This window comes from Pavona decussata, unplaced genomic scaffold (assembly GCF_977016875.1).
Source record: "Pavona decussata unplaced genomic scaffold, jaPavDecu1.1 SCAFFOLD_124, whole genome shotgun sequence".
In the NCBI taxonomy this organism is placed as follows: Eukaryota; Metazoa; Cnidaria; class Anthozoa; order Scleractinia; family Agariciidae; genus Pavona; species Pavona decussata.
Window position 1 is genome coordinate 643440 of NW_028145538.1, and position 25986 is coordinate 669425.

Consider the following 25986-nt stretch of genomic DNA (forward strand, 5'->3'; position numbering starts at 1 on the left):
TGAGAATATAAAACTGTACAATGTATAAAAATTATAAAATATTAAAAAAATATATACACATATGTATTGTTAAAGTACATCAAAACAGTAACAAAAGATCGAGGACAAATATCTTTACGGTGAAAATAGTATTGTAAACAAGAAGTCTGGGAATTGCACAGATGGCAGCCAGTGCAACCATCTTTTCAGTGGCTTGAGTAGTCGAAAAACGTTTTTAACTTTTTAGCCTTGTAAAATATTATAGTAAACGCTAGAAATATTTTTTAATTATCAACACTAAAGGGAAGCGAGTGAAATGTAACCATTTCTGAAAGCAAGAAAACGATTCTTTTTTCAAGTTTTGTGTAGACCCGGTATTCACCAGAAAATCAGCTCCCTTTCTCCAAGGATTTTCAACCACACCTAGATAAATCTGGTAGCAGGGTTTTGAATCATTTGAGACCGGAGGCCGGACGAAAAGTCCGGTTACTTGCTATAAGATGTCCGGTACTTTGATGTGATGATTCAGCTGATTCAGGCTTTGATTCTTATGAGGACCTTGAGGAATAGGCAACCGAAGTTTCATATTTGAGAGTTTTGAAACACAAAGTCCCAGGACACCAGATTTACCTGGCAGTGTTCGGTGTCCACTAACATGCAATTGAAGAACATTTCGCTATCTCCCATACAACCGTATGATATAGTTTACATGTAAAACATGGCCAACAAAAAGGATTTCTTATCGATTAATTGCTTCCAGAAATGACTAGGGCCCAGGCCCAGTTGTTCAAAGCCCGATTAAGCTAATCTTGGATTAACGTGAACTTTGGTTAGAGTTTAATTACTAATCAATGAAGATTCTCTAAACGATTTTTGTCCTTCAGTATTGACATAGACTTTTCTTTACCTTTAGCTTGACGCTGACCTTTCCACCCATTTTAAACAAGCGAGATGAAAACCTCGATTAACTTTTAATCGTGGATTAGCGTTAATCGGCCTTCGAACAACCGGGCCCAGAGTTATAATCCAGGGATAGAAAATTGCCTCTCCGGCCTCTGGAACTCGAAAACAACGTTTCAGAGGAGGCAATTTAAACATTTCCCGGAGGAGCATGCCGAATACCTCCCTAGCAAGCAGCTTGCGCCTTCGGTGCTCGCTTCACGCCCCACGACGTGAACATCTCCGTCCGGTGCTTTTCAGGAAATAGATCTAGCCTCCCACGCAGTCGTTTTTAGGGGAATCGTATTATCTCCTCCCCAGACCTAGCCTCCCACGCAGTCGTTTTTAGGGGACTCGTATTGGGAGGAGGTAATACGAACGACTGCGTGGGAGGCTAGGATAGATCCGGTACTCTCAAATACTACCGAAAGCCCTGCTGGAAGGCGACCCCGTGGGTCACATGAAGGCTCATTGTGATTGCGGTCTTAAGGAATTAAGTAACTGAAGCAATATAAATGTTGCCACCACAAACAACACCTAGTTGCGTGACTCTTCAGAGATAATAAAGCTTCAATTTTGAGCAAAACACCATACATTTCTTTGTATTTTACTGTTTTTTAGAGTAATTGTTGGTTAATTATCTCTAAAAAAAATGCGTGATTACCCCCAATTTTCTTTTTTGATTTCAATAACACTTGCTAAGATCTGCTTTCCCCGCATAGTCATAAACCAAACAAAAATACTTGTGTATTAGTAGACACCGTCCTTAATGGTTCCTGAAACTGTTTTAGTGTATCGTAAAATGATTTAGTTAACTGACTCACAAACAAGTTGTCATCTTCAGGGCTCCTTGTCTATAACGGACGTTTTCTTATTTATGTTTTTTACGTTTGATCGAGGTTAACATCGATCTGACCAGGCTTCTTCAGGTACAATGGAAAATTGCAACAAAATCAAAAATTCCACATACGCGCGAATGATTTAATCCCCAGATTTGAGGAAAGCAGGTAGTGTGCAGCTCTTGGTTTAAAAATAAACATTCATTTATGATAAACCGTGAACAACTCCCGGAAAATGCTTCCCCGTTCAAGACAAAAAGTAGTGGAACGCCGGATATCCTTTCAAGGAAACTCCGAAAATTATGCTTTGTTTTGGAGAAGACGAACTAACGGAGCAACCCCCCCCCCCCCTCCCCTCCCACCAAAACCCCTTCCCCTCACCGCCTAAGCATTGTTTTTGCACAAAACAGTTTATTACTGTGTAGGTAACAAGTTTTTAAACTTAAAAGTTGCCTTTCTCCGCTATGCCGCCCATATAATTAGGACAAATATGATAAACATTTCGATGATTCGATCTTAGTGACTTAGCTTTGCAAATTCTAACTCGGTAACTTTACGTTTTCGCGATGCGAACGTACATCTCTCTTAGCCTATTACTAGGATGTAGACTCCCCCTCCCCCTCTCCCCCCCCCCCCCAAGAAACACACACACACACACACACAAACACATCCTGCGGTACTACAGAGTAGCACTTAGCCCGTCCCAATTTGAATTGAATGGTACAAGCAGTCAAACAGCATCACTCACTGGCCTGAACGAAAGTGATTTGTTATGTTCTATATTTTTTGTTACTCTATACACCCTTTTTACCTGAACCCTGTTTACTTTTTAATAACTTATCTCTTATCAACCTCATCTTCGCCTTTACAATACAAACAACAACAATGGGCAATTTTCATTGGTCGAAAACGTCACCCCACTAAACAGCCCAGAGATAATATCCCGCCACCTTTACATAAGACATTTCAATCAACATTCCTGTGTGAATACCCTGCTCTCAAGGTCACCTGCACCACCACCACCAACTTGCAAGGAATGTGCTGAGGCGCCACACACGCGCACAGATATTAAATAAGGTTTGAGAGGAAGGAATGTTTTAATACTCGACTAACGCTTGGCTATGGAGGTGCCGATGGCCCTGGTATAACCCTAACTCTACCACAGACAGAAATCTTTCTTTTTTCCTTCCCTATTTTAAAAGATAAATTCCACATTTTTGTGGTCTTACAGATGTTCTCAGGTTATTTTACATTGCGTTCTCGACCCCATATCTCTTTCTTTTTGCGCATGACTTGCGCAGTCAAGCCAAAGGCTCTGAGGTAGAGTGAGAATGGATTCTTACGAGAAAGTGCTCCCCCACCAGCCCCCCCCCCCCCCCCCCCGCCCAACCTGAGGGCTAACTACAGTCGACTCCCGATAACTCGAACCTTCACGGGGAAATTGAAAAAGGTTCGAGTTATCGAGGGTAAAATTATGTAGAAAATGACCTGAAAGGAAAGGAAAATTGGGAGTTAGCGAGGGTTCGAGTTATCGGGAGTCGACTGTATTATTACTTTTGAACACGAGTGTAGAATTTCGTTCAAAAATTACTGCACAAGAACATCCCGGCAAGAAACGAGTGGCATGCATAATAAGCGTCTCCGCGGGGTTTCCTGTGATTTTCATTTATTTTGGCCTCCTCTCGGGTTTTGCTCTCACCGATCCGGCACTATTAAAACCTAACCAAGTTCAGTTCTTTTCGAGATAATTGGTTCGAGATCGAGATAACTTTTTTTTATATATACAATAATGCAACTACAGCGCCGGTTGAAAGTAAATGCCAATGACGTGTTTGCTGATCGAGTCTTCACAAGCAAAATTTCACAAAGAATTTTCTTTTTGGGACGGAATATTTTTCAGCCTGGTGAATAAATGAGAATGATGTATTATTCAGTAAGTGACACATGCATATTCGGAAAAAAAAAAAAAAAAGCTGAAAAATATCCTATCACATTTATACCATCGCGCATATGCCACACGTGACATTCCAATCCTAGCAGTATGCAGGATGTTTGTCCCATGAACCTAGTCTTAGCTCCCACGAGTCTCCTGTAGCTCAGTGCATGGTAGAGCATCGGAACTTATAATGGGAAGGTCTTAGGTTCGACTCCTGATAGGAGCACTCACTTACTGAAGAATACATCATTCTCAATTTTCTTTTATCTCGTCGTATTTCTTCCCCCACCCTAGAGCCTCCTCCTCCTGTCGTTTTTCCCCTCTCGTACAACAAACAAGCTGCTATGATACTTTTATCGCTCGAAGGAGCATTGCACATGAGGGTGTATATTCATTACAAGTGCCTAGCGTCTCCTATCGGTATGTGCTACACTCAAGTGTATTAGGGGCTTTTGGGGAATTTGCCCTGCTTCCTTCCGAGATCTTTTTTACATCAAGTGGACCAGATCCTCTTCAAGGAAGATAGCGTTTGTACATATTCCGTGCTGGTTTTTGGACACAAATAAAATCAAGGAGTATTCAAGCATTAAAAATTGAGTTTTCAAGGAGTACTAAGAGCAAGTTTACTTTGTTTTGCACTGTGTTTCGAAATGTTTTCCTTGGTCAATAGCAACTTTAAAAAAGCTCCCCCGGATATAATCTGTTCCCTATCTTGAAATCTGCGTTCAATCCCTGAATTGCTTTGATACAATACTACATTATTTTCCATCCGAACAAAAGTCAAGGAGTTTTCATCATTTTCAAGCACTTTCAGTAAAAATTCTTCTTTTCAAGGGCTTTTCAAGCGCCCTTGAAATCTAAATTTAAACTCCAGGGCTTATCAGTCAAGGACTTCAAGGAGTAGTACGCCAACCTGTTGTTGATCTTGACTCATTCTCTTACAGACAGAACTCAAAAGCTTTTACTGAAGAACATTTGTCATATAAGACCCGTAGCCAATAGTATTTCGACAACTCAATTTCATTTGCGTAAGCTTAACAAATGGAGGAAATTCTAAAGAAATTACTTTTCGCGCCTTTACAAACTGAAGTTCATTTCTTATTCGAAAGAACAGCAGGTGTTCAACACCTATGTGTTTTACTTGACGGAGTTAAAAAGGCTCCGATATTTCCTAAACTGAGTGAAATCTATTTCTACTGAAAACTGTCCCGTAACACAAGGATTCCATCATATAATGTTTGGAGCTCTGGGTGGCATCCAGAGCATTCTGAGCGAAAGTCCAAAGGGCACTCAACCCTCAATGCTTCTTCGAGAGTATCCAAAAGCACCTCCAGCCCCTTTCGAACAGAGCCTCCCCGTGTAGTCCATTATAGTTGAACAAACCATTGGGTACTAGCTCTATTCCGCTGGACAAGGACCAGCTCTACAGTAGGTCTTTTGTAGAGTCTACTTTGAGAGAATTGCCTGTAGACAGTTGTAACTCCTTTCCTTGTCCAGTTGCACACACAAAGATATCGGCCAGACAGAGGGATAGAGTTCAGCGAAGGAGCAGCGCTGAATCCAACAAGAACGGGTTTTACTTAGTAGCCTTAAGGCTCACGTTTCAACTCTCCCCATCCGAGTATAGTCACACAGTTTTAGTGATACTTTCAGTTATTCAAAAGACTAAGAGTGTTTTCCGGTAATATTCAACTTGCCCTGGATGCAACGCTTGTTACAAACATACTTCGGCAAAACGTAACTTACCCTGATTGAAAGAACAGCTGAACACTGACGGTGCTCGTTCTATGATCTATCTACAAACGCCCTCAGGAATGCCACCTCTTCATTCAACACATAAAGAGCCGCTTGTTCAGCCTAAAACCTTGATCTCTTTTTGAACAACGCAAAGACCTCCCTGAGTCTAACGATAATGATTCAGTTTGTCTTGAATCAGTCACATCCAACACCTACATACCGCTCGGCGATCTACATTGGAATTCTTTATTATTCAAAGAGACCTTTTACATCAAAACCAGTCATTAACATCAATTTTGAAAACAAGTCGAGAACTGTTTTTATTCAAATAACTTTATACCTTAATAAGATGTGCTTTGTGGGTTATATTTTTAGCGAACACTTCCAGCCGATGAGACCGATGATAATCCCCTAAAGAATCGAAATATAGCACTAGACTTTTGAATCAGTACAATTTCTCTTTGAATCGAGCATGAAAACGTAATTGTGCCTGTAAAATACTTCATTTTTTACAGCGACTCGTTGTACGCGGAAAATTTCCGGTCAGTTTGACCTTTACCTTGACGTTCCTGACATGAACCGCCTCAAAGCACTAGTTAGTGAAAGATGACAATTTTTTAACAGTTGTGTATTGTTTTCCCAGAAAACTTGGCTCCTGGTTCTCTATGAGCCCCGCGCTGACCTAAAACTTCGAATTCCTACGTACAACTCCGGAACTACGTGAGAATTTTACTTTTTTTTTCTTCGACAGAGACCAGGGAAGCGTTAATCTTGTTTACACGGAAATGGGAAGAGCGTCCTCTGAAGATTTGCCAACAAGACAAAATCACGAATAGGCGTACATGCGCCGGTCACTGCCTGATACAGCGAAACGTGTACCGATGACAACAGTACAGCGTTTAATGCTTCCTGGATTATGAGGAACTTCCTCTCGAGCTTCAAGCCTAGAACAACAATAACAACAAACGTTTATTTACGTGGACCTTCACCATGTCACAAAAAAACCTAGTCATTTTCTTAACCAAAACTATACAGTACTAAAGTAAACATTCAGATTTGCGGAAGATCCTTGAACTGACGATGGATAAGGTGTATTCGAAACATGTCAGTTTCCTTCAAAAGTAAAAAATGTCGTAGTTTTTCTTAAATGCCTAATTTCTGTTCTACTACGTAGAAATTTCGGTAAAAACTAAAAAACTAAAAAACCCGTTGATTTGACCACCTCGGTTATATCATTCTAACTGTAAAGTCCAAAAAAGAAACCGAAGCACAACATTGGTTCTGCGAATTATCAATAATATGAAAAGATCAATAGCTTCAACAAGAGTGTCACAGTGCCATCCACCAACACAAAGGATTGACCACTTTTAATTCACGGCATAATAAACAATACCACAACTAATGTACTGCTTCCATAGGCTTTCATACCAATGCAGGCTACACTTAAGATTTCAAACACAGAATGAAATGTTACAGCAACATTCCATGATAATCAAAGGTCACAGTTTCAGTTTATACAAGCCGAGCCGAAATAATTTTATCCGCAATGCACCTTTCAGCACTTCAAAAGTCGTGCTCGATTACAGGCCTTTCATCGGCAGAGTACAGAAAAGAGTGTAGGGTCGGCTTACATTATTGGCCCCTCGTGTATGTATACGCACAGCTATAATCTGGTACAACGAACTCTCTATACACTTCTTTTGCTATAAGAACCTTTTTTATAAGAACGTTAAGACTGAGATTAACGAAAATTTAAGAACATACTAAGAACATTAACCGGGCTGAGAGTCAGTTAAGAACATTTTTATTCTGACCAAATGTATTTAAAATGAACAGAATAAATACGGATAAAATCATACATGTAAAAATTCAGTCTATATTGTCCAATTAACCCAAATCAGTAATAGGTGTCTTCGTCACGTCCGCATAGATTTATTGAAATACTGTAACAGATATAACTTAAGAACATCTTAGAACTTTTCAAGCTTAATTTGCGAAAAATAATAAGACCATGCAGCCTCTGAACCACCAACACCACCAACCAGGCAGATCCTTAATATGAACTGAATATGGAGCCTCCCACACTTGACTACCAAAGCCAGGGCAACTGCGTTTGAATTTAGGCTGAGATCACGATAGTATTTTATTATAGGTAATACCATATACTCATGTAGGCCGGGAATACCAAATAAATTGTTGTTGTTGTTGTTGTTGTTGTTGTTGTTGTAGTACAGCTTTCACTCCGAACAATGCCAAAATTAAATCTCTTCCCCTTCAATGTTGAATTTCAACGAGCGAGTGTGAAAGAAACGCTGTGAACGCAACGCAACATTGGAGCAGGGGGATCGGGGTGTTTATGTAGTGTTTCAGCAAATAATGACTGCAGTTGCGACAGGTACCATCAAATGTTCCTGATACTGCAGGGAAGATTGGCCTAAGATTGGGAAATGAGATTTGAACCGTAATGTAGACTTCCAATTAAGCTGTTCTCTGACCATCTGATGCTCACGAATATCTTTCTAGTTAGGATCGCTAAGGGAGGGTGGATAGCGGAGATAAGAGTACAGAACGGAGGGTGTAAGAGCCTAAGCTATAGCTTCATCATCATCATCTATTTGCCTTGATAAAAAAAAAAGAAGGAAATCATTCAAGAAACCACCAGGCTTATAAGAGACGCCACCTCGGCTGTCATTAATAAATGGTAAATTGTAAATAGTAAACTGCGTAAATGCGGCTTGGTCAGGTCAGGTTTTACTCAGATACCGTTGCATAACCAATTATTGATTATCTATAAAAATCAATAAAAATCAATAACATTAAGACGTGTCGGTGAGTGAGTTTCGATTTCTATTGATTGGTTGAACCAATCAATATCAATCAATTAATTATTATTGATTATTATTGATTATATTGATTGCAATCAATGATTGATTTTCATTGATTGATATCGTCGGGCCCGGCGATAAAAACTGCAACTAGATGAAGAAGTAATTCAGTATTGGGAGAGATCTCCAGATTTTGGGACCTTGGTAAAGGACTGTAAATGCAGTAGATTGGGAGGGGAAAGCCCTGGATACTCAGGCTATATGCTTAGAACAGCTTAAATCTGGTACAAAATCTCTACACAACACCAGGTAGAGTTCATTGACACTGTAAGTCAATGACTAGATGTGGCACCATCAGTAGAACGATCTCGATCGAATGTTCTATGCACGTCAGCGCAGCATGCCCAGGCGCCCCAAACTCACGCTGTGGTCGTGTGCACGAATTTCACAATACTCGATGTTTTTTCGCACGTGCCAAAGCAACGTGCGAATGACAAATAGGGTGAAACCGTCTTTTAAACCGTTAAGCGTTGACTACAACAAATTGTTCTTTTAATAACGAATATAAAGCAGCGAAGGAAACTACCTCGAAAGAGGTCTCATTATAACGGTCACACCGAGTGGTCACACTTTTTACAACCACAGGGAGCCCACACAAACCGTGTGACTGGTGACTGTTTACAAAATTTAAAGGATTTGTATGGAAATATTATAAGGTTCGTATTATAGCCAAATGTTAGGGAAAATATTTATCTGAAAAGTCACAATAAATGTAAACTTACCTCAATCGTTGTGCTTTGTCGTTCTTTTGCCAGAAAACGGCGAATTTAGGCGATTTTGAAGGTTTTGCTTTCGTCGTTTACCTGAGCGTTATAAACGACGAAAGCAAAACCTTCAAAATCGCCTAAATTCGCCGTTTTCTGGCAAAAGAACGACAAAGCACAACGATTGAGGTAAGTTTACATTTATTGTGACTTTTCAGATAAATATTTTCCCTAACATTTGGCTATAATACGAACCTTATAATATTTCCATACAAATCCTTTAAATTTTGTAAACAGTCACCAGTCACACGGTTTGTGTGGGCTCCCTGTGTTACAACTATGGCTTGTGTGCCTGAAGCAGGGTGGAGGGTAGCCTGAGTATCAAGTCGGCGAGGAAACAACGCCCGCGAATTTCCTCAAGAATCTTTCCGCTTTTTTCCAGTGTCCAAAACAAACTGCTCAAAATCAATAGCAATACCCTACATCAGACCAACAAGACCCGAATCTGCACATCACCCTTTCCCTGTTGTTCAGTTTATCTGTATCCGGTATCAACATGCATAGATCAGATAGATGGGAATTCTGAAATAAAGCTGTTGCTGTTGTTTATGTTGGTACCATATTTCTCGGGAAAAGGGGAGGGGGATGCTACTCGGATTTTTCGTGATGGTGTACCACTGTCGGTTTTCCAAACACTGCGTATTTCAGACAAAATGCGCTATTTTTCATCAGCTGTTTTCAGGCCTGCCCACTAAAATCTATACTCGTTTTGAGACCTCAAAGAAAAAGTTTATGTATCTGAGGTGGCAAATCGCGTTTCACAATGTGATTTGGTATATTTTGCCCCTTTCTCTATTTCGTTCGAAAATGAAAGAGATCAACCATACCCAGGCCATACCTAATTTCAAACCAGAAGGCCAAACCGCCCATGCAGGAGTAATTTAGTTTCTTGCCAAAGTGACAAAATCGATGACCAATTTCGACCAGACCAAAATGGCTCAAAACCATACCCAATGGTGCTGTACAGATCGTCCATTTATAGCTTATCAGATGGGAACCCCCCTAGCCCTCGGATTTACTGTGCAGGACACTGTACACTGCATGCTCACAGCGTGAGTTGGGAGCGGCATGATGACGTAAAGTCGTCTGATGACAAAGGCAGATAATGGAGGGGACTGACAGTGTGACTTCAACTGTATAAAAAGATACATTTTTTCAAGATCGAAATGAACGTTCTGTAGTGAACGAAACAAGAAGAGGTACTCTTTTTTGTCCCTTCCCCTCTCAGTCTGTAATAAAAGCGCCTTTAAGTTTTCCTACCCTTGAGGAACAAAGAAGACCCCTGGCAGGTCTTGAAAAACAAAACGTCATCTCCCAAGGGATTAGCCACCATGAGTACAGAACAAACTGGGAAAACAACACACGAAAAAAGCTGTGAATTTTACAGCAAGTGGTAACGTTTTCAGGAAAACCAGCATAACCAGAAATTTAATTCTAGAACGTAAAACGCGTGACGCCCGAGGGCATACGGTCATGGACGAGAGATTCACCGGTCGGCTACCAAGGTCAATCGGGATGAAAACAATTTTTTAACTGTATCTCTTGTGTTCACATCGTGTTTTGATCTTCAAACTAAACAAAAAAAAATTAAACTTTTTCGTACATTTCGTGCCCATGAGAAAAGTACTCGAAATCCGGGCGGAACTTAAACAAGAAAAATACAATGAGTGGGCGGCGAGGATTGAGAGGCGTAGATTTTTGAGTGTCACACACATGCACAGATCACAAGACTACATGAATGTTTGTTTAAGGATCGAACGATCGAGATTTTTTTTTAGACCTTTCTTTTTCTGTTGCTGTCCACGTGCTGGTTCAAACCTGCCAAAAAAAAAAAAACAACTTCCGCTTTCGTCCTTCTTTCAGCCTCTAGACCGGCTATAACAAAACTCAGTACAGATTCTGTGGTCCCTGTTATTTTGACAATACAGTCGACTCCCGATAACTCGAACCTTCGCTAACCCGAAGCAATTTTCCTCTCCCTTCAGGTCATTTTCTATACAATTTTACCCACGATAACTCGAACTCCCGATAACTTCAGGAACCTTTTTCGATTTCCCTTATAAGGTTCAAGTTATAGGGAGTCAACTGTATCATTATGCTCATGGCCCCGTGTTGTTTTTACTTCTGCTCAGTCTATTCAACAAGCACGTAATCTCGAGCTGGAGGACAGCAAGGTTCAAGTAGCTGTTTGTACTAGGCGATAATCTGCGGAGAAGAGACACAAATAGCGTTTTCCAAAAAGAAGAGGTGACGGGTTTTTTTTCAAATACGTGACATTATTTAAGCTGATTTTTTTGTGAGATGCATGTGAAAAGCCGGCTATTCCCTGATCCTGCACCCTGAAGGCAGAAAAGCTCTGACGATGACAGATCGACCAAAAAATGGATTTGAACACCGCTATCCTGTGGCGTTTCGTTGAGAGAACGTCAAATTTAAATTGAACAGCACAGCAATACTGTTATGCTCCATGTAATTATAAGAACGTTACACATTTGCATAAATCGTAAACAATTTCCTCAACACAAAAGCCTCCTTTACCACAAAAAATAATGAGGCCATCTACCTTGCTTCAGCTGATGAGCAAGGAGGCCAAAGGTCGGCATAGCATGTTTAGGACACGTGCCGGAAACGCGAACCCGATATCGAACAGTTACTGGCGGTTTTGATTAATTTTGCAACTCTAACCCTCGAGAAACTGTTTTACAGCTCGTTAAAAAAAATTTGCCATGGAAAACAACTGCAGAGCAAATGAAGAAGTGCAAACAGTTTTGTAATGTAAATCAACCGTCACATGAGAGCTTTGTCACGCTGTGACAGCTGATAATTCACTCGTGTTTCGTTAATTTCGTACAGTTAGGAGAAGATGTAAGTAATCAGCGCCGCTGGTTTGCGGTAAACATGTGGGATTGACCAATCAGCGGCAGGAAATGACGCTTTGATAACAAACGTCATCCATCTAAATAAAGAACCCGGTTTTGAGCAGAATCGTTCTGTTCGCGATTTTGTCACTCGATTCCAACCTCGGGTCAAGGTAACATCTACAGGCAAGGACGAAACGGGTCAGCCCCGCGGTGCAAGAGAGAACACTGCAGAAATAACTACACTAATTAGAGGCCATCACATCGCAAGCTTGAAAAATTAATTTTACGCCACAATGGTTTGTTGCAAGAAAAAAACCATGGAAGAAAAGCCCGAAGTGCTTGTTCCATTCCCCGATGGAGGATGGGGCTGGTTTGTTTGCATGGCTACATTCACCACGCAATTCATCGTGCTCGGAACGATGAACAACTTCGGGGTGATCTACGTGGAGCTGCTTACAGAGTTCAAAGTAGGAAAAGCCGAAGCAGGTAGGGCGCAATTTTTTTTTCTAGCCTCATTATCTCCTGTCGTTTAACACAAAAACAACATGCAAATGAGTTCAGAGCTTGTATTGTGTTGTATTTTTAATATCTTTCGTTAAACGTCAATTGTTCGTAGCGAACTTAAGCCTGTGCAATTTATAAGTTTCGGTTCAAGAATAACAACCGCCACATCATTATTTTTCGGTCAGTGTTTGCGCGTTATGTTGCAAACGCTCGCCCGTCGTGCGGCAAGCTCAAGTGGCCGAAGTATTAAATCTCCTAGCTCAGCGCTTCGCCGGCTCTGATGCGGCGAAATTTGTTTCTTTAGCCTCAAGAAAACGTTCATCTCATCTGTTTTTACGATCAATGCAACTACAATCGTCGCCTTTCCTTAACTCGCGGTCTAGAACGGAAAGGAGATCTTAACTTTGTAGGAGGTGCATAATTTTTTTCTCGCTGCGATTTGAACACGAAATTTATTGCGTATGATTTAAGATAAAACTCTGAAAATAAGCCACCGCTATATGTGATTTGCGCTACTCGCTTAAAGATATGTAACAGGAACATGTTAATTCAAGAACTAAACAGTTTCGTTCTCGGAAATAATTTCGATTTCACTTGAGCAGGAGCTCGGTGTGCTAAAAATTTTTTTCCGATCCAGCTCGCTTCCCATTGTCACATGTGACAGGAAATATGTCAAAGTGTCGTCAAAAACCTGTTTTTCTTGATTTCCAGCCAATAGAAATGCCTCGATTAAAGCTCCATGAATTTTAGGGGTTTTCCATTACCGAAAGGACAAGTCCTCCATAAACGCCCACATTTTCTTAATCTGTCTTTGAATATCGTGGCGAAAAATCGCTGGTTTGGGTCTTTTAAAGTCGCTTTCTTATCTCCTTGACATTCTGTTTGCATTCTGTTGCCAGAAAACAAAAAAACTATTGTAAATATTACCATTGTGGTGAGCTTAACTGAGCTGATTTGCATTCAAAAGGTTATGTCATTACAAGATATAAACAACACCAGCGCTGAACTATTGTTTTACTTTTAGTTGGGCAAATACTTCTTGAACTCGTCCTTATCTTTTCTAAACTTCGTTAAAAGCGAGCAAAACTTGTTTTGTTTCAAGTTCTAGAAGAAGGTTTAGACGTCCGTGATGATTCGGCGACGACATAATTGCTTTCGCACGAATTTTTAATCACAAAACCGGCCGAAGGTAGTAGGTAGGCACTTTGAAGACAAGTTTCTTGTGCATGAAGATCAGAACAAAACGACAGATTTAAAGGACGATTCCTCCACTTAAAACAAAACGCGAAAATTGTATAGTTTATCCCCCCTTTTAATAAGAGTTCAACATCGGATTTTAAAGTAAACTGCTAGAAAATCTGCTAAGAACTGGAAGCTTAAATGATTTAGTTAAATAGATTCTTTGTAATAAAATATGAAAATAATCGGTTAATTTAGTGTCGCATTTCTTCTAAAAATACATCAGTGATATCGTGTTAAAACCCACATAAGAAATTTTGATTTGTCCTATAGCCAAACTTGACTTGTGAGGCATGGCCATTATTTTCGACTCTGAGGATGAAATGCTAGAGTGCGACCATAAAGCACTTTTGCAGTTCTTTTCTGTGGTACTGTTAATTATGATGTACGAGGTGGTTCTAATTTCCGAGTGTGCGGATGAAATTACAACGTGTGGCCAAACTGAAAGCTACTGAGCAGTACTGTACTTTCCTGTGGTACTGTCTATCATGTTGCACAATGTGGTTCTAATTTTTGAGTTTGTGCATGAAATCAAAAGCGTGCCCATTCAAATGAAAGCTACTAAGCAGTCCTTTAGTGCGGTGCACTTTTTTTAGTATTGTACGCTACTTTTACATTTTCATTACACGCGTTCGTCAAACTCCAATATAAATCGTTACCACCGATCTACACGATCCTAATTACATTTTATACACCACTCAAAATTTCCTCAACCAGCCTGATTAAAACCAATTTTCTTGGCTCGGATCTTCGGCAAGAGACCTCACAGGGAACAGTTTCCGTTTTAAAACACAATATTTACGAAGCCGTTCTTTAATGCTCTCTTTCGCAATTTTCATGACGCAAAATATCGCGGTTGGATACATAAACCAGAAACTTGAAAATGCGCACGAAAAAGATTAAAACATAAAACAACGCGAGCGAATTAAGTATTAAATACTTTCCTTGTTTGTTGATATAGGGTTTGTAAAAACAATACAGTTTAGTTTACCACTGTAGTTGAGCCTTGTGTTTCAACATCGGAAGAGGGATGGAAGTGAGCATTTCCTTTTCACCTACAAAAATACACTCGGAATACTTCGCCAGATTTGCGATTTAATATCATTGCACAATTTTCCTGATTTAAAGCACCGCAAAATTTGTCTAAGAAGGAAAGAAATTTTTGCGCCTTGGTCTCCCAAAGACTACAACCCACACCAAACGACCTATCGGCAGGCAGGTTTTGAACTAAATCACCACTGAATAATTCTTCAATTCGCATTTTGAACTTCTGTCCCGTACCTTTCAGCCTGGGATCATGAACACTGCAGCCAAACAACACCCTTTATGAAAAGTGATCCCTCGTAGCACAAGAGGAATGTACCTCGTGTACATTTTAATATTTTAATTCGCTTTCCGTCCAGTATTCCTTTTGGAAAAATTAATAAATTTTGCTCAAGTCCAAAAATTCTGCACGCAAAGAACACTTTTGGTAAAAGATGATCGATCTTAGAGAAGTTCAACAGAAATTTCACAAGAGTACATGTACCTCTCATGTAGAAATGTCTTCGCGAAATCTTGGAAAATTTTTAGTTACTCCTTTGAAGGCTTCCCAAGAATGTACACTTTCCTAAAAATGCAATCCATTCGCCGGCTATATTTCTAATAACTGTGTGAATTTTTTTTCGGCCACACTTTATCCTACGCTAATTATCCACAATCGGATAACTTGATACTATAGAGACTGTGGGTGGGGATAAACGTGATTCAGCATCCATCCAAGCTAACGTTGAATTTTCACTTTGAACAGCATTTTATTGATCAAAAGTAGGTTCCTCGCAGAAAAGCTTTTTTAGGATTCTTTAGTTTCCTATTTCATAGCGGTGAAGCGACGCCATAAACCGCGATTTATCTCTGCGTGTAGGACGCGTGATTTTGCGTGTTTTTGCCACAACGCGCGATGAACGCGAAGCGCGTACTACACGCACGAGAAATAAGACGCTCGCGTTTCGCGTTCGAATGAGAACCTTCGATTTTTAAAGGTATTCTACAATAGAATTTTTCCCTTAGCTTTTCGTGATTCGCTACCTGCGTCCTTCATAAGGATCGCATGTTTGGGTGGTCAAGCCAATTTGTGGGTCAAATACGTGGCTAGGGTGCCCGCAAAAACCGCTTGCTATGCTTCGTACGTGTACCCGGGCAGTGTTTTTGTTGAAAACCAATCTGTAATTGTAAGTGGTTTTATCAGAGAGATAAAAATATGATCGAAACTTGACTCAACAGGCTAAACAACTCTTTCTCTTTCTCACAGCGTTGTTTATTGATAACACTTCTCAGTTTTGTCTTGATTGTAACAAAACAAAAGCCTTATCTTTTTAATTCGACTTGTCCTGTCTGATAATGGCATTGTTTTTCTCCTTTGCAAGGCCCGACCGCACGAGTAGCAAGTTTTAATACCACGAAGCGTTAAAATTTAATGCGTTTCAAATGGCTTGACATCACGCACCGGTCGACATTTTTCTCTTTTACACAAATTCATGGTGGTTTCACTGGTTTTTTAGTAAACAATTTTCCCCTGTTGTATAAACAAGCGCGTTGTGTCTAAACAGTTGAGAGTGAAGCCAAGCACAAGAGATAATTTGAAAGATTTCCAAACTGTTCTATACACAGTTTTACCAAGCGATCTGACTATAGATGTTATCAAATACCTGAAATCAGTGAAAACAAAACATTCTTTTGTTTGTTGCCATGAGTCCTGATAAAAATTTGAACGATTATATAAATACGAAAAAACAAATTACAAGTATGCACTCACTAGCATTCTTTCTACATTAACCCGTATTTTGGAGGTCTCTCATTCCAAATGGAATTATGTAGCCTGCTACATGTATCAGAATTCAAAGAGCATAATCTGCCTTAATCTTTCCATCAAAAAGCATGTCAACACTTTTGAAATTTCATCAACCGACTCGAAAGATAGAGCCACCTTGTACATCATACAGGAAAGTACTGCTCAGTAGCTTTCATTTGAATGGTCACACTCGAGGATTTCATCCACAGCCTCAAAAGTTAGAGCCACCTTGTACAGCATAATAAACAGCACCATAGAAAAGTATTGCTCAATAGATTTCTTTCGAATGGTTCCGTTCAAGGATTTCATCAACAAGTTCACGAGTTAGAGCCAATTATTGAATCTAGTCAATGCATTGATTTTCAAGATTTAATTCTCCGAGTGTCCATTTGATATTTCTGTTCAGTGTTAAATGCATAAGCTCTCATTAATTCACTAAATGCCAAGAAAAAATCCCAGAACCTGGAAGGAGAATTTGCAGGTTGAACACCAGTACCACATGTACATTGTATGTATCAATGAAGTGATTACTAACCAGAACAAATGTTATGATTTTCTCTTCACAGCCTGGGTGGGGTCCATCACGTACGGCATGATGTTCTTGCTTGGCCCTCTAGCTACAAGCCTGTGTCAAAAGCTGGGCTGCCGAGCAACCACAATGATCGGGTGCTCCATAGCAGCCGGTGGGTGCCTTCTTGGCTCCATATCAACAAACATATACCTAATGGACTTGACCTACGGCTTCTTGTTCGGAGTCGGGGCCAGCATGTGTTACTTTCCATCTGTCGTCATTCTCGGGCAGTATTTTTCAAAGCGGCTCTCCTTAGCCAATGGGATCACCTCCTCAGGCAGTGGAGTGGGAACCATGTGCATGGGACCCGTCTTGCAGAAGTTAATTGAACACTTTGGTATGAGAAACACAATGAGAATCTCAGCAGGCATGCTCTCCTGTGTCGTACTCTGTTCTATTGTGTACCGACCAATTAACACCGGCTTCCTCAATCCACCCAAGGCACTTACTGGAGTTGAGAAGAAATCAAAGCTGGCTTTTCTGAAGAGTTTCAAAGAACTGTTCCAGAACAAAGCCTACATCTTATGGTGTGCTTCACTAGCCCTTTGGATGCTTGGCTACTTTGTGCCCTTTGTCCACTTGGTGAGTTGATTTTCAAAGTTCGTGCTTTGCAGATGACCTGCTTCCACTGTTTAAGTCAATGAGTTTTTATCCACAGACTCGAAAGACAGAACTGTCCTACAAATAACAAAAAAAGAAGCATGTCAGAGCAGTAGTGTTGCTCGTGAGCTTTTATTTAAGGTCACAGTATTATTACACATCTCACTGACAGCCTCGAAAGTTAGAACTACCTTGTACATGTACAGTAAAAACCAGTAGCGTATGAAAGTACTACTCAGTAGTTTCCATTTGAATGATCACATTTAAGGATTTCATCCACAGACTCAGATGTTGAAACCAACTTAACCAGCATGATAACACAGCGTCACAGGAAAGTGTTGCTCAGTAGCTGTCACTTGAATGATCACACTTTGCATTGTCAGAACTTCACCCACGGGCTCAGCTCACCAGTGAGAAACACATTGTACAGTATCATAAAACAGTACCACAGGAAAGTACATGCACTGCTCAAACTCCATCATTTGAATAACATTTAAGCTTCAATTTGGCACAATAACCTTACCATTTCACAAACCATCTCTTCTCTAGGTGAGCCTTGCCATTGAAGAGGGCATTGACCCATTCAAAGCCACTCTTCTCATTGGAATCATGTCAGTTGGATCCACCCTTGGACGTCTCATCTTTGGCAGGATGGCTGACCACCCAAGAGTCAACAGGCTTTATCTATACCAAATCTCTTTTCTAATGATTGGCATCAGTAACACCCTTTGTCCTGTTCTGACTTCATACCCTGGTCTCGTCATCTACTCCACCACGTTTGGCTTCTTTGAAGGATGCTACGTTCTCCTGGCTCCTGTTCTCACTGGTGACATTGTTGGACGAGACAAGATGGCACATGGTGTTGGTGTTCTGTTTGCTCTGAAGTCTGTGCCTCTTACAATCGGTCCTGTCATTGCTGGTGAGTAGAAACAAAAACGTTTTAATCTTTGGTCCAAAAAGGATTAAAATGAATTTGGAACAGTCACTAGCATGAAAGCTAAAAAAAAATGGATACTGGACATAGGAATTAACATTACAAGCCTGGCTCATAGAAAAAATGACTTCCCCCAAGGCCTTCAACCATGTGTGAGTTGGTACAGTTTTTCCAATATTATTACCGATATTTGGCATTTTCTTCAATATCTACTGTATCAATATTGAGACATCATCATTCTTGATTTTTGTTTTGACATCGTCACTCCATGTAACTGTACCCAGGTAACAAACCAGTCTAGAATGATGAAGCATCTGGGCTGTGATAGTTTGCACAAGTGTTGCTTGAGTGAAGTGTAAACTGTGCATGCATAAACAAGAAAACTATGGATTTATGAAAACCAAAATGAATAATAGCCAGGATTGTACACTTCTTTGAAGAAAGGCTTCCCACAAACACAGCATAAAATATATATTACATGCAACTTTTTGTTGCAGTATTGAAAAGTATTGTGAGTACTGATATTTTTAAGGAAACCCCCAGTATCAATGATGTTGATTAATTGGTACTGATTTTGGCCTAGCAAAAAAGTAACAGGCAGATTTGTTGCATATGCTAAGGTTATTTACTAGGTTAAATGTCATGTGTGGTATGCATCTTGCAGACTGCTAGAATCAGTATCCTAGAGCTTCGATCCTACGTGATCATAATGAAAGTGTCACTTCCAAGACACAATGAATTCTAATAGCATTAATGCCCTTCTTTTCAGGTAAAATCTACGAAGCCTTTAACTCATATCAAATAGCTTTTTATATTTCTGGTGCCGTACCAACTGCAGCAGCTTGCATGATGTTTGGAATCCCGTTCCTCATGCCTGAAAGAGAAGAGGACAAGAAATGCAGGGTGATGCTTGCAGACGAAAGCGGCTTTGATGAAAAACCAACATACTTTGATGAGAAGAGAGCCATTGTTGAAAAGGAAAAGCAAATGCTTGGCGGCCATTACCCTGCGCTGCCAGATGTAATCATTGAAGAGCCAGAAGACGATGGTAGACCAGCATCTTTTTACAGCATTGGAAGCAACGCAGGCCATCACCTGTCCACTCTTAGTGTGAACAACCACAGAAACACTCTTGGACTAAGCACAAACAGCGTTTCATCAGTAAGAGAGACATGTCTGGTGTCGGTGGACACCATTAATGTTAGAAGAAGCAGGCTGCTTCAACTCAGAGGCGAGTTAAGCAGTTCTGTGTTTTCACTTGTAAGAAGATACATGGACATGCCAAAGGAAATTGCAGCAAGCGAATGTGGAAGCATTGCATGCATTCCTCAGCACATTGCCAACAACCCTCAACAGCCGCCTCCACTTCCCGTTGAAAAAGTTGTTGTTGTGGGAAAGGAAACAGTCGTATAATACAAGAGTAGAACATGACCGTCACTTACAGACAATGTGCCTTGTATGAGGTGGAGTTTCAGAGTAACTTGACCCTCTCACTCCATAGAAAACTGAAAAACCTTCAAAACTGATGCAATTGCAAAATATTATAAGACGAGCAGCACCATAGGACAGTGATGCTTATTGCTCTTCACTAAAATGGTCCCATGGTTGAGGTTTGGCCTACTCAAAAACACAAAACCTTCTGATTGAAAATTAGATTCTAGGAATGAGAGGGTTATAGACAAACGGTGCTTGCAATGCAACATTGAAATAATGTTATTGTCAAGTACAAGAGGATATAAGAAATTTTGATTAAATACTACATTACCATAAAATTCCAAATATTATTATAATATGAACTCTTAGGGTTACATCTGTAGCTCTTTTAAACTGTTAGCTGTGAAGTGTTTCAAACCTAGCCAAGTTGGAGATGCAAATTCCCTCCAAGAAAAAGCCCCTCACTTCTACCTCAAGATGAGAGGCCTATACAAAAAAATAAGCTCCCCTCCCCCCCAAAAATAGTCCTTCGAAAGAATATAAGCCCAGGGATTACATTTCAAATTTTATGGTTAATAAAACCATATCAACAGTAGAAAAAAACAAGAGTTTTGTTTCTCAACAAAGAAGAGCTCTTTTTCTTATTATCATGATACAGAGTGATGTCATTTAGGCAAGTTTAGTGTAGTACTCAAAATTGCAAGTATCTTGCATAGCATGGTTTTGCACTAAACAATGACACTTTGCATTAAAGCAGGGAGTTTACTTCAACATGCACACTTTCAGTGAAGACATGCAGTAATTTCAAGGGAAAAAAATTGGATTTTAAACTATGTGGCTGTTTTTGTTTATGCCATGATCAGAAAATAAGTAAATAAATTGCAACAATTCCAAATTACTGGAAGCAAGGCAAAAGCTTCTGAAGCCCAAAAATATTGTTGTTATTTTACATATGGCTGAAACAACAAAAAAACCCACTTGATTATTTATCTAGGCGATTAAAAAAATGAGAAAGTTTCTTTTCCATTACCGTTGGCATATTGATTTGTTGACAAGAAATAGCTTTAACACACGGGGTGACCTGCTTTTTGCCGCAGTTTAGTGAGAACAAAAAGATTTTGTTCACAGGAGTTAAAGTGCTTTCCAATGTGCCATTTTTCAAAATGTCCAAAAGTGTCATTTTCAGACAAATCATCATTCCTTTTATGAAGTGAAAACATTCCATGTTACAGCCTGAAAAAATAGCATGATTTGCTAACTTAACATTCCATGTTGGGTAAAATTTATTTAATTCTATGTAGTTGGAAGAGATAAGAAAACCAAAAATTGTGATTTTTGATTCAAAGATATTCAACAAATTCACTTATTATGAAATTAATGAACCATGTTAGTTCCTTAACAAGACATAACTATCAGTTGTGTTATCTTGAAGTTTAAAACAAACCTTCAAAGGTCACACTTCCTTTGGAGAAAAGTATTTATAGTGACCACTGGTTTCAATATTTTAAGATTATTTGTACCACGTTACAGTTGCAATAATATATATTTTATCCTAGATGGGAAGCTATGGGTTAGGCTTTTTAGGTAATTTTACTGTATGAGTGATTTCTCGGATGGGATATGCGTAGTTAAGAGTTCATTCTAAACAGTTTTTGTCGTTGTTGTTGTTGTTTATTGGGGTAAATTATTTGTTTATTGTTGTCGTTGATGTTGACATGGTACCAGACCCTGATGCCCAAAATTTCAATCTTTTACTGGGAAAGAAAATATTTTTACCATCCAAAGGCCACAGTAAAATTATTGTAATTAAAAAGGTGTCAGAGTGTTGGGATAAACAGCAAAATTAACGTATTTGGCTACCTTTTAACAAATAGCATAATATTCCCTTGAATAAAGGCGGTATTAGGGTAGGAAACATGTCAAAGATTTGTTTTAATACACTTATCACTAAAAAAAAGATGTAAGTGTCCTGTTTGTTTTAAAGCCGTTGTTATAAATGTATTGTTCAAGTCTGCGCATGTTGCGTTGCTGTTTAGAAAGCCCACTTTGGGTGTAAAAGTCTTTTAAGTTTTCATTTTGAGTTATTTTAAAAAATTAATTCACAACTGAGTGTTTTGTAGTGTGGCAAATTCATTAGAACTCTTTTGTAATCTCAACTCATTTTAGAGTTGCTTTACTGAAAAAAATAAATGCAACTCGTTTTAGAGTTGCAAAATTGAACAAAGGTTTTGGTGTGCTCTGAATACATGGTATACCGATAATAATAATGAGAGAACACTGAGTGGAAGGGATGATACACAGGAGTAAGATGCAAACCTCTATCTACAATGGAACTGTGATTTAACGAAGTGCCAAGGGACTGGGTAAATCGGTTCGTTATATTGAGGGATCGTTATAAATTATCAGATTCTGTTCCATACATTTTAGAAGGCCGGACTGGAGAATATTATTCAGTTTACCAAGGGCTTTAATATGTAGAGGTTCATTAAATTGAGGTTCAAATTTATCTATGAGTGGAGTAAAGAACCTTCTATTGTGCACACCCAAGGTTAAAGGCTCACCCCACTCATACCCCCCACATTTTTGTTGTATACAGTAGAATTCTGTTAAACTGTTGGGGAGGTGCAAAACTGTTTGAGAGAATGACAGTTCTTGAGTTGTCAAAAGGTTATATTGCTCTACTGTGAACAACTCCTGTACAAAGAAGTCCCAGGTATAACAAACAGTCTTGGTCAGCCAAGCCAAAATTAACCATAACTTCCATAACTTTGATTTTAGACTAAATTTTCTGTTCAACCAGTTAAAATGCAAACAGCACTTGCAGATCAATATTATTGGAAATTTACCAGAACAAAAAGACTACCTAGATGTATGTTTTCCCGTTCCAACTGGATGGAGTAGAAATTACCATTCCATTTGCAGAAAATGTCCATTTTGTTGTATTCTTGCACCATCATTGGGCCATCACCTTTTTTTTTTAACTAACAAAGAGGTTGGAAATTTGGAACTGAAAACACAGTACTTTACCCAGACAGAAAAAAAAGCCTTTTCATTTGAAAATTTCATCTGAAAATTTTGCCTAAATGGATAGCGCCCCAGGTATGATGAAAAAAAAATGAACACAATCCATTGAGCCCAAACTTGAAATCTTTCATAATATAACAATAACTGTCACCGTGCGACTCCAGCTGGAGGCAGGGTGGCCAAGTGGTCAGTAGCGTGGACTTGCAATCTGGTGGTCCTACATGTAGGTTCAAGTCCTATCTGTGATCACTCGCAAGATGGATTTGTTTCATGGTCCCCTAGCAAAACCCTCGACCACGAATGCAGTAAATAGCCAACTGGTTTGCCTCCTGCTAGTTGGATTCTTAATCTGTTATTTTCATTTGCAATATTTGATTCTCATGGTTTCATCATTATTCCTGAAAAGTCCCTCTCTCAGAGAGGATAATTATTGTTACTACCGGTACCTGCAAAACATTAGCAGAGATGTTCAAGATGGTAAGATTCTGTCAACAGCTTGTCACTTGCTGTACAATGGATTATATCTAGTCACAGGAACAGTCTCTGCGCCTAGTCCCACAAATTTATGGGACAACTCCCCGGAACTTGTCCCTTGAAACTGTGCTTGTGAATGTCCCTTTGTATGATCATGGGACGAGCCCCTCTGACCAAATGAAAAATAAATGAATCGCTGATGAACATTTAAAGTTCCGCTGCAGAGAATGCATGGCAGACAGTCCTATTTCAAAATTTAATTAAATCTTTTACTTTTTTCCAGTTGACCTGGAGATTAAATTTGTAATAGTGGCTTTTTATTGGTTCTATATCAGCAATATACAACTCTGGTAACACATTGGTCATCTATAAAATTACTTGGTGACGTGGACAAGGAGGTTTTAGTGGGCTGATTTATTTCAATGTTTTGCAGTTAATTCAGTAAATATTCTTGGTTTTCACCGTAACGCCATTGCAAAAAAAAATCGAAACCATTCCATGAATGAAGTCAAGAAATTGACATAGTATAGAGGAAAAATAAATAAGGCATCTGTCCAAGTGTCAGGTCTGTGCGGCATTCCGTACTTGAGTTATTCGACAAAATGTTCCACATAAATTTATAGAGCTTAGTATGGAGACGCCATGTTTGTGTCCCTCTGAGGGGCACAAACATGGCGGCCGGAAATAGGAAAAAACATCTGGAGTTCACTTTTGCCAGAAAAGAGGTTTGTTTGCCCTTGTGAATTTTCGAATGTTTAGATTAATATTTCTCCTCAAACTTGAATTGTTTAGAATGCTGAAAATCACCCGAAGAGTCATTTTTAAGATACGAAAAAGCTCTGTCACGGCCGTCCTCCTGATGTCAAGCACGGTGGAGACTTGGACATTGAAACTATTCTATTTTCAAAAGGAAGTACGACATCGAGCTAAGAAATTGTGAACAGATATATTTTTAGGTAATCTTTCCTTGAATGAAGGTAAAAATTTTGTAGGCCCCTCAGTTTTGAATTCTAGAATTTGGTGACGTCATGGAAAACCAACAATATCATTCAGGACTGTTGCTTTTTCATCTCTAAAATTCTGCGAATTTCAGGCTGGATTCTAGACTCTAATCATGTGCGCCGGTCACACCACTTGATGAAGTCATTTTTGCATTATAACAACATTTTTTCCAGTGCAATAATAACTTTGTTGAACCAAAAAAATGCTTTACAGCAATGTTAAAACGTTTAGCCAGAGATCAAATCTTAAACTTTATTATATCTGGTTGTGTCTTACAAATTGAAAGTAATCTTTTATATGTCTGGGTGTAGCAGAACTATTTCTTATAACGTCCACTATGAAGACAAGCTTGATAAGCTTAATAAACAAAATACAGCTAAGACCAGCTGACAAAGTGTACTTAATGAGCATAGCCTAAGTGCAGTTGTGCATCCAGTAAACGACAATAGCTACCTAAAGCTTACCACTGAACATGAGAGACGAAATTTATAACCTTATAAAAATAAGCTTCGTGTAAACTGCCTAAGATTAAGTACTGAGGCTTAATAGAGTTGAATGTTATCAAATGTTTAAATCTTGAATTGAATAAGACTTACTTCACTGACCTTACTTTCCAAAGAGAACTTCACATCCATTAAATTAACAACAGAACGACTTCGACTTTTCGGCCTTCCGTTGACACAAGTCTTTGTTCTAAATTTGATTTGCTATCCCTGAGCATCTCTACCGTAAAATCACCAAAGAAGACGAACACTTGTAAACACGTTGCCGCCATTTTTTGCCACATCCTCATCCCCAGGGCCTGCCGGGATTTAAATAATTCAAGATGGCGGGAAAAAGTTGTGCAAGTTGAAAGACTTGAAACAGTTTTACATCATTTATATTTAAGAACACAGGTGTAGAAAGAGGAAGAGGAAGAAAAAGAGGAAGAGAATCGGTCGCAGCTAAACGCGTGACTCCATTTTCACAGTTAGTGCATTGTAAACATATGTAAACGGCTCACTGGATGAGCATTTTAATGAAGTGATATCGTCAATAAAGCTTTACTACTACTACTGTTACTTCTACTACTACTACTACTACTACTACTACTACTTTTTTCAAACCATCTCAGGACGTCAGTGGATGGTTAGATGAGTCCGTCACTGAAATTTTGTTACAAAGTCCACTAAAATGATCAAAATTTCTCATTCGCCGCCTATTCCTGGCCTTGCCCTCCCCCCTCCCCCCGTTCTAACAGCTTAACATTGATGCATAACTATTTCATCGTTTGGCCACCAAACCAAACAAACTGACGTTGGCGCCAAAGTCGAGCCATGGTCGCGTTTCCGGTGAAAGTCAAATCTAAGATTTAAAAATGCGCGCACTGCTGTTTAGTGTAGATGTGTTTTCATTGAGACTAAACTCCAGACAGACACTTTCGAGAGTTTCCAG

General features: G+C 39.4%; 1 protein-coding gene and 1 long non-coding RNA gene across 2 annotated transcripts; one reads left to right on the top strand and one right to left on the bottom strand.

Annotated features, from left to right (window-relative positions):
• Window positions 1-4631: 4631 nt before the first annotated feature.
• On the bottom strand, window positions 4632-25343 carry LOC146469339 (uncharacterized). The gene is made up of 4 exons (XR_014867231.1): window positions 25158-25343; window positions 18208-18600; window positions 17049-17762; window positions 4632-6374 (listed from the first exon to the last, which is right to left on the bottom strand). It is a non-coding gene; the product is annotated as an uncharacterized LOC146469339 (long non-coding RNA).
• Window positions 11776-22276, top strand: LOC146469340 (monocarboxylate transporter 10-like). The gene is made up of 4 exons (XM_085123388.1): window positions 11776-12426; window positions 17080-17666; window positions 18234-18603; window positions 19388-22276. The coding sequence occupies exons 1-4, from the start codon at window positions 12234-12236 to the stop codon at window positions 20029-20031; spliced, it is 1794 nt and encodes a 597-aa protein (XP_084979514.1). The 5' UTR covers window positions 11776-12233; the 3' UTR covers window positions 20032-22276.
• Window positions 25344-25986: the final 643 nt, after the last annotated feature.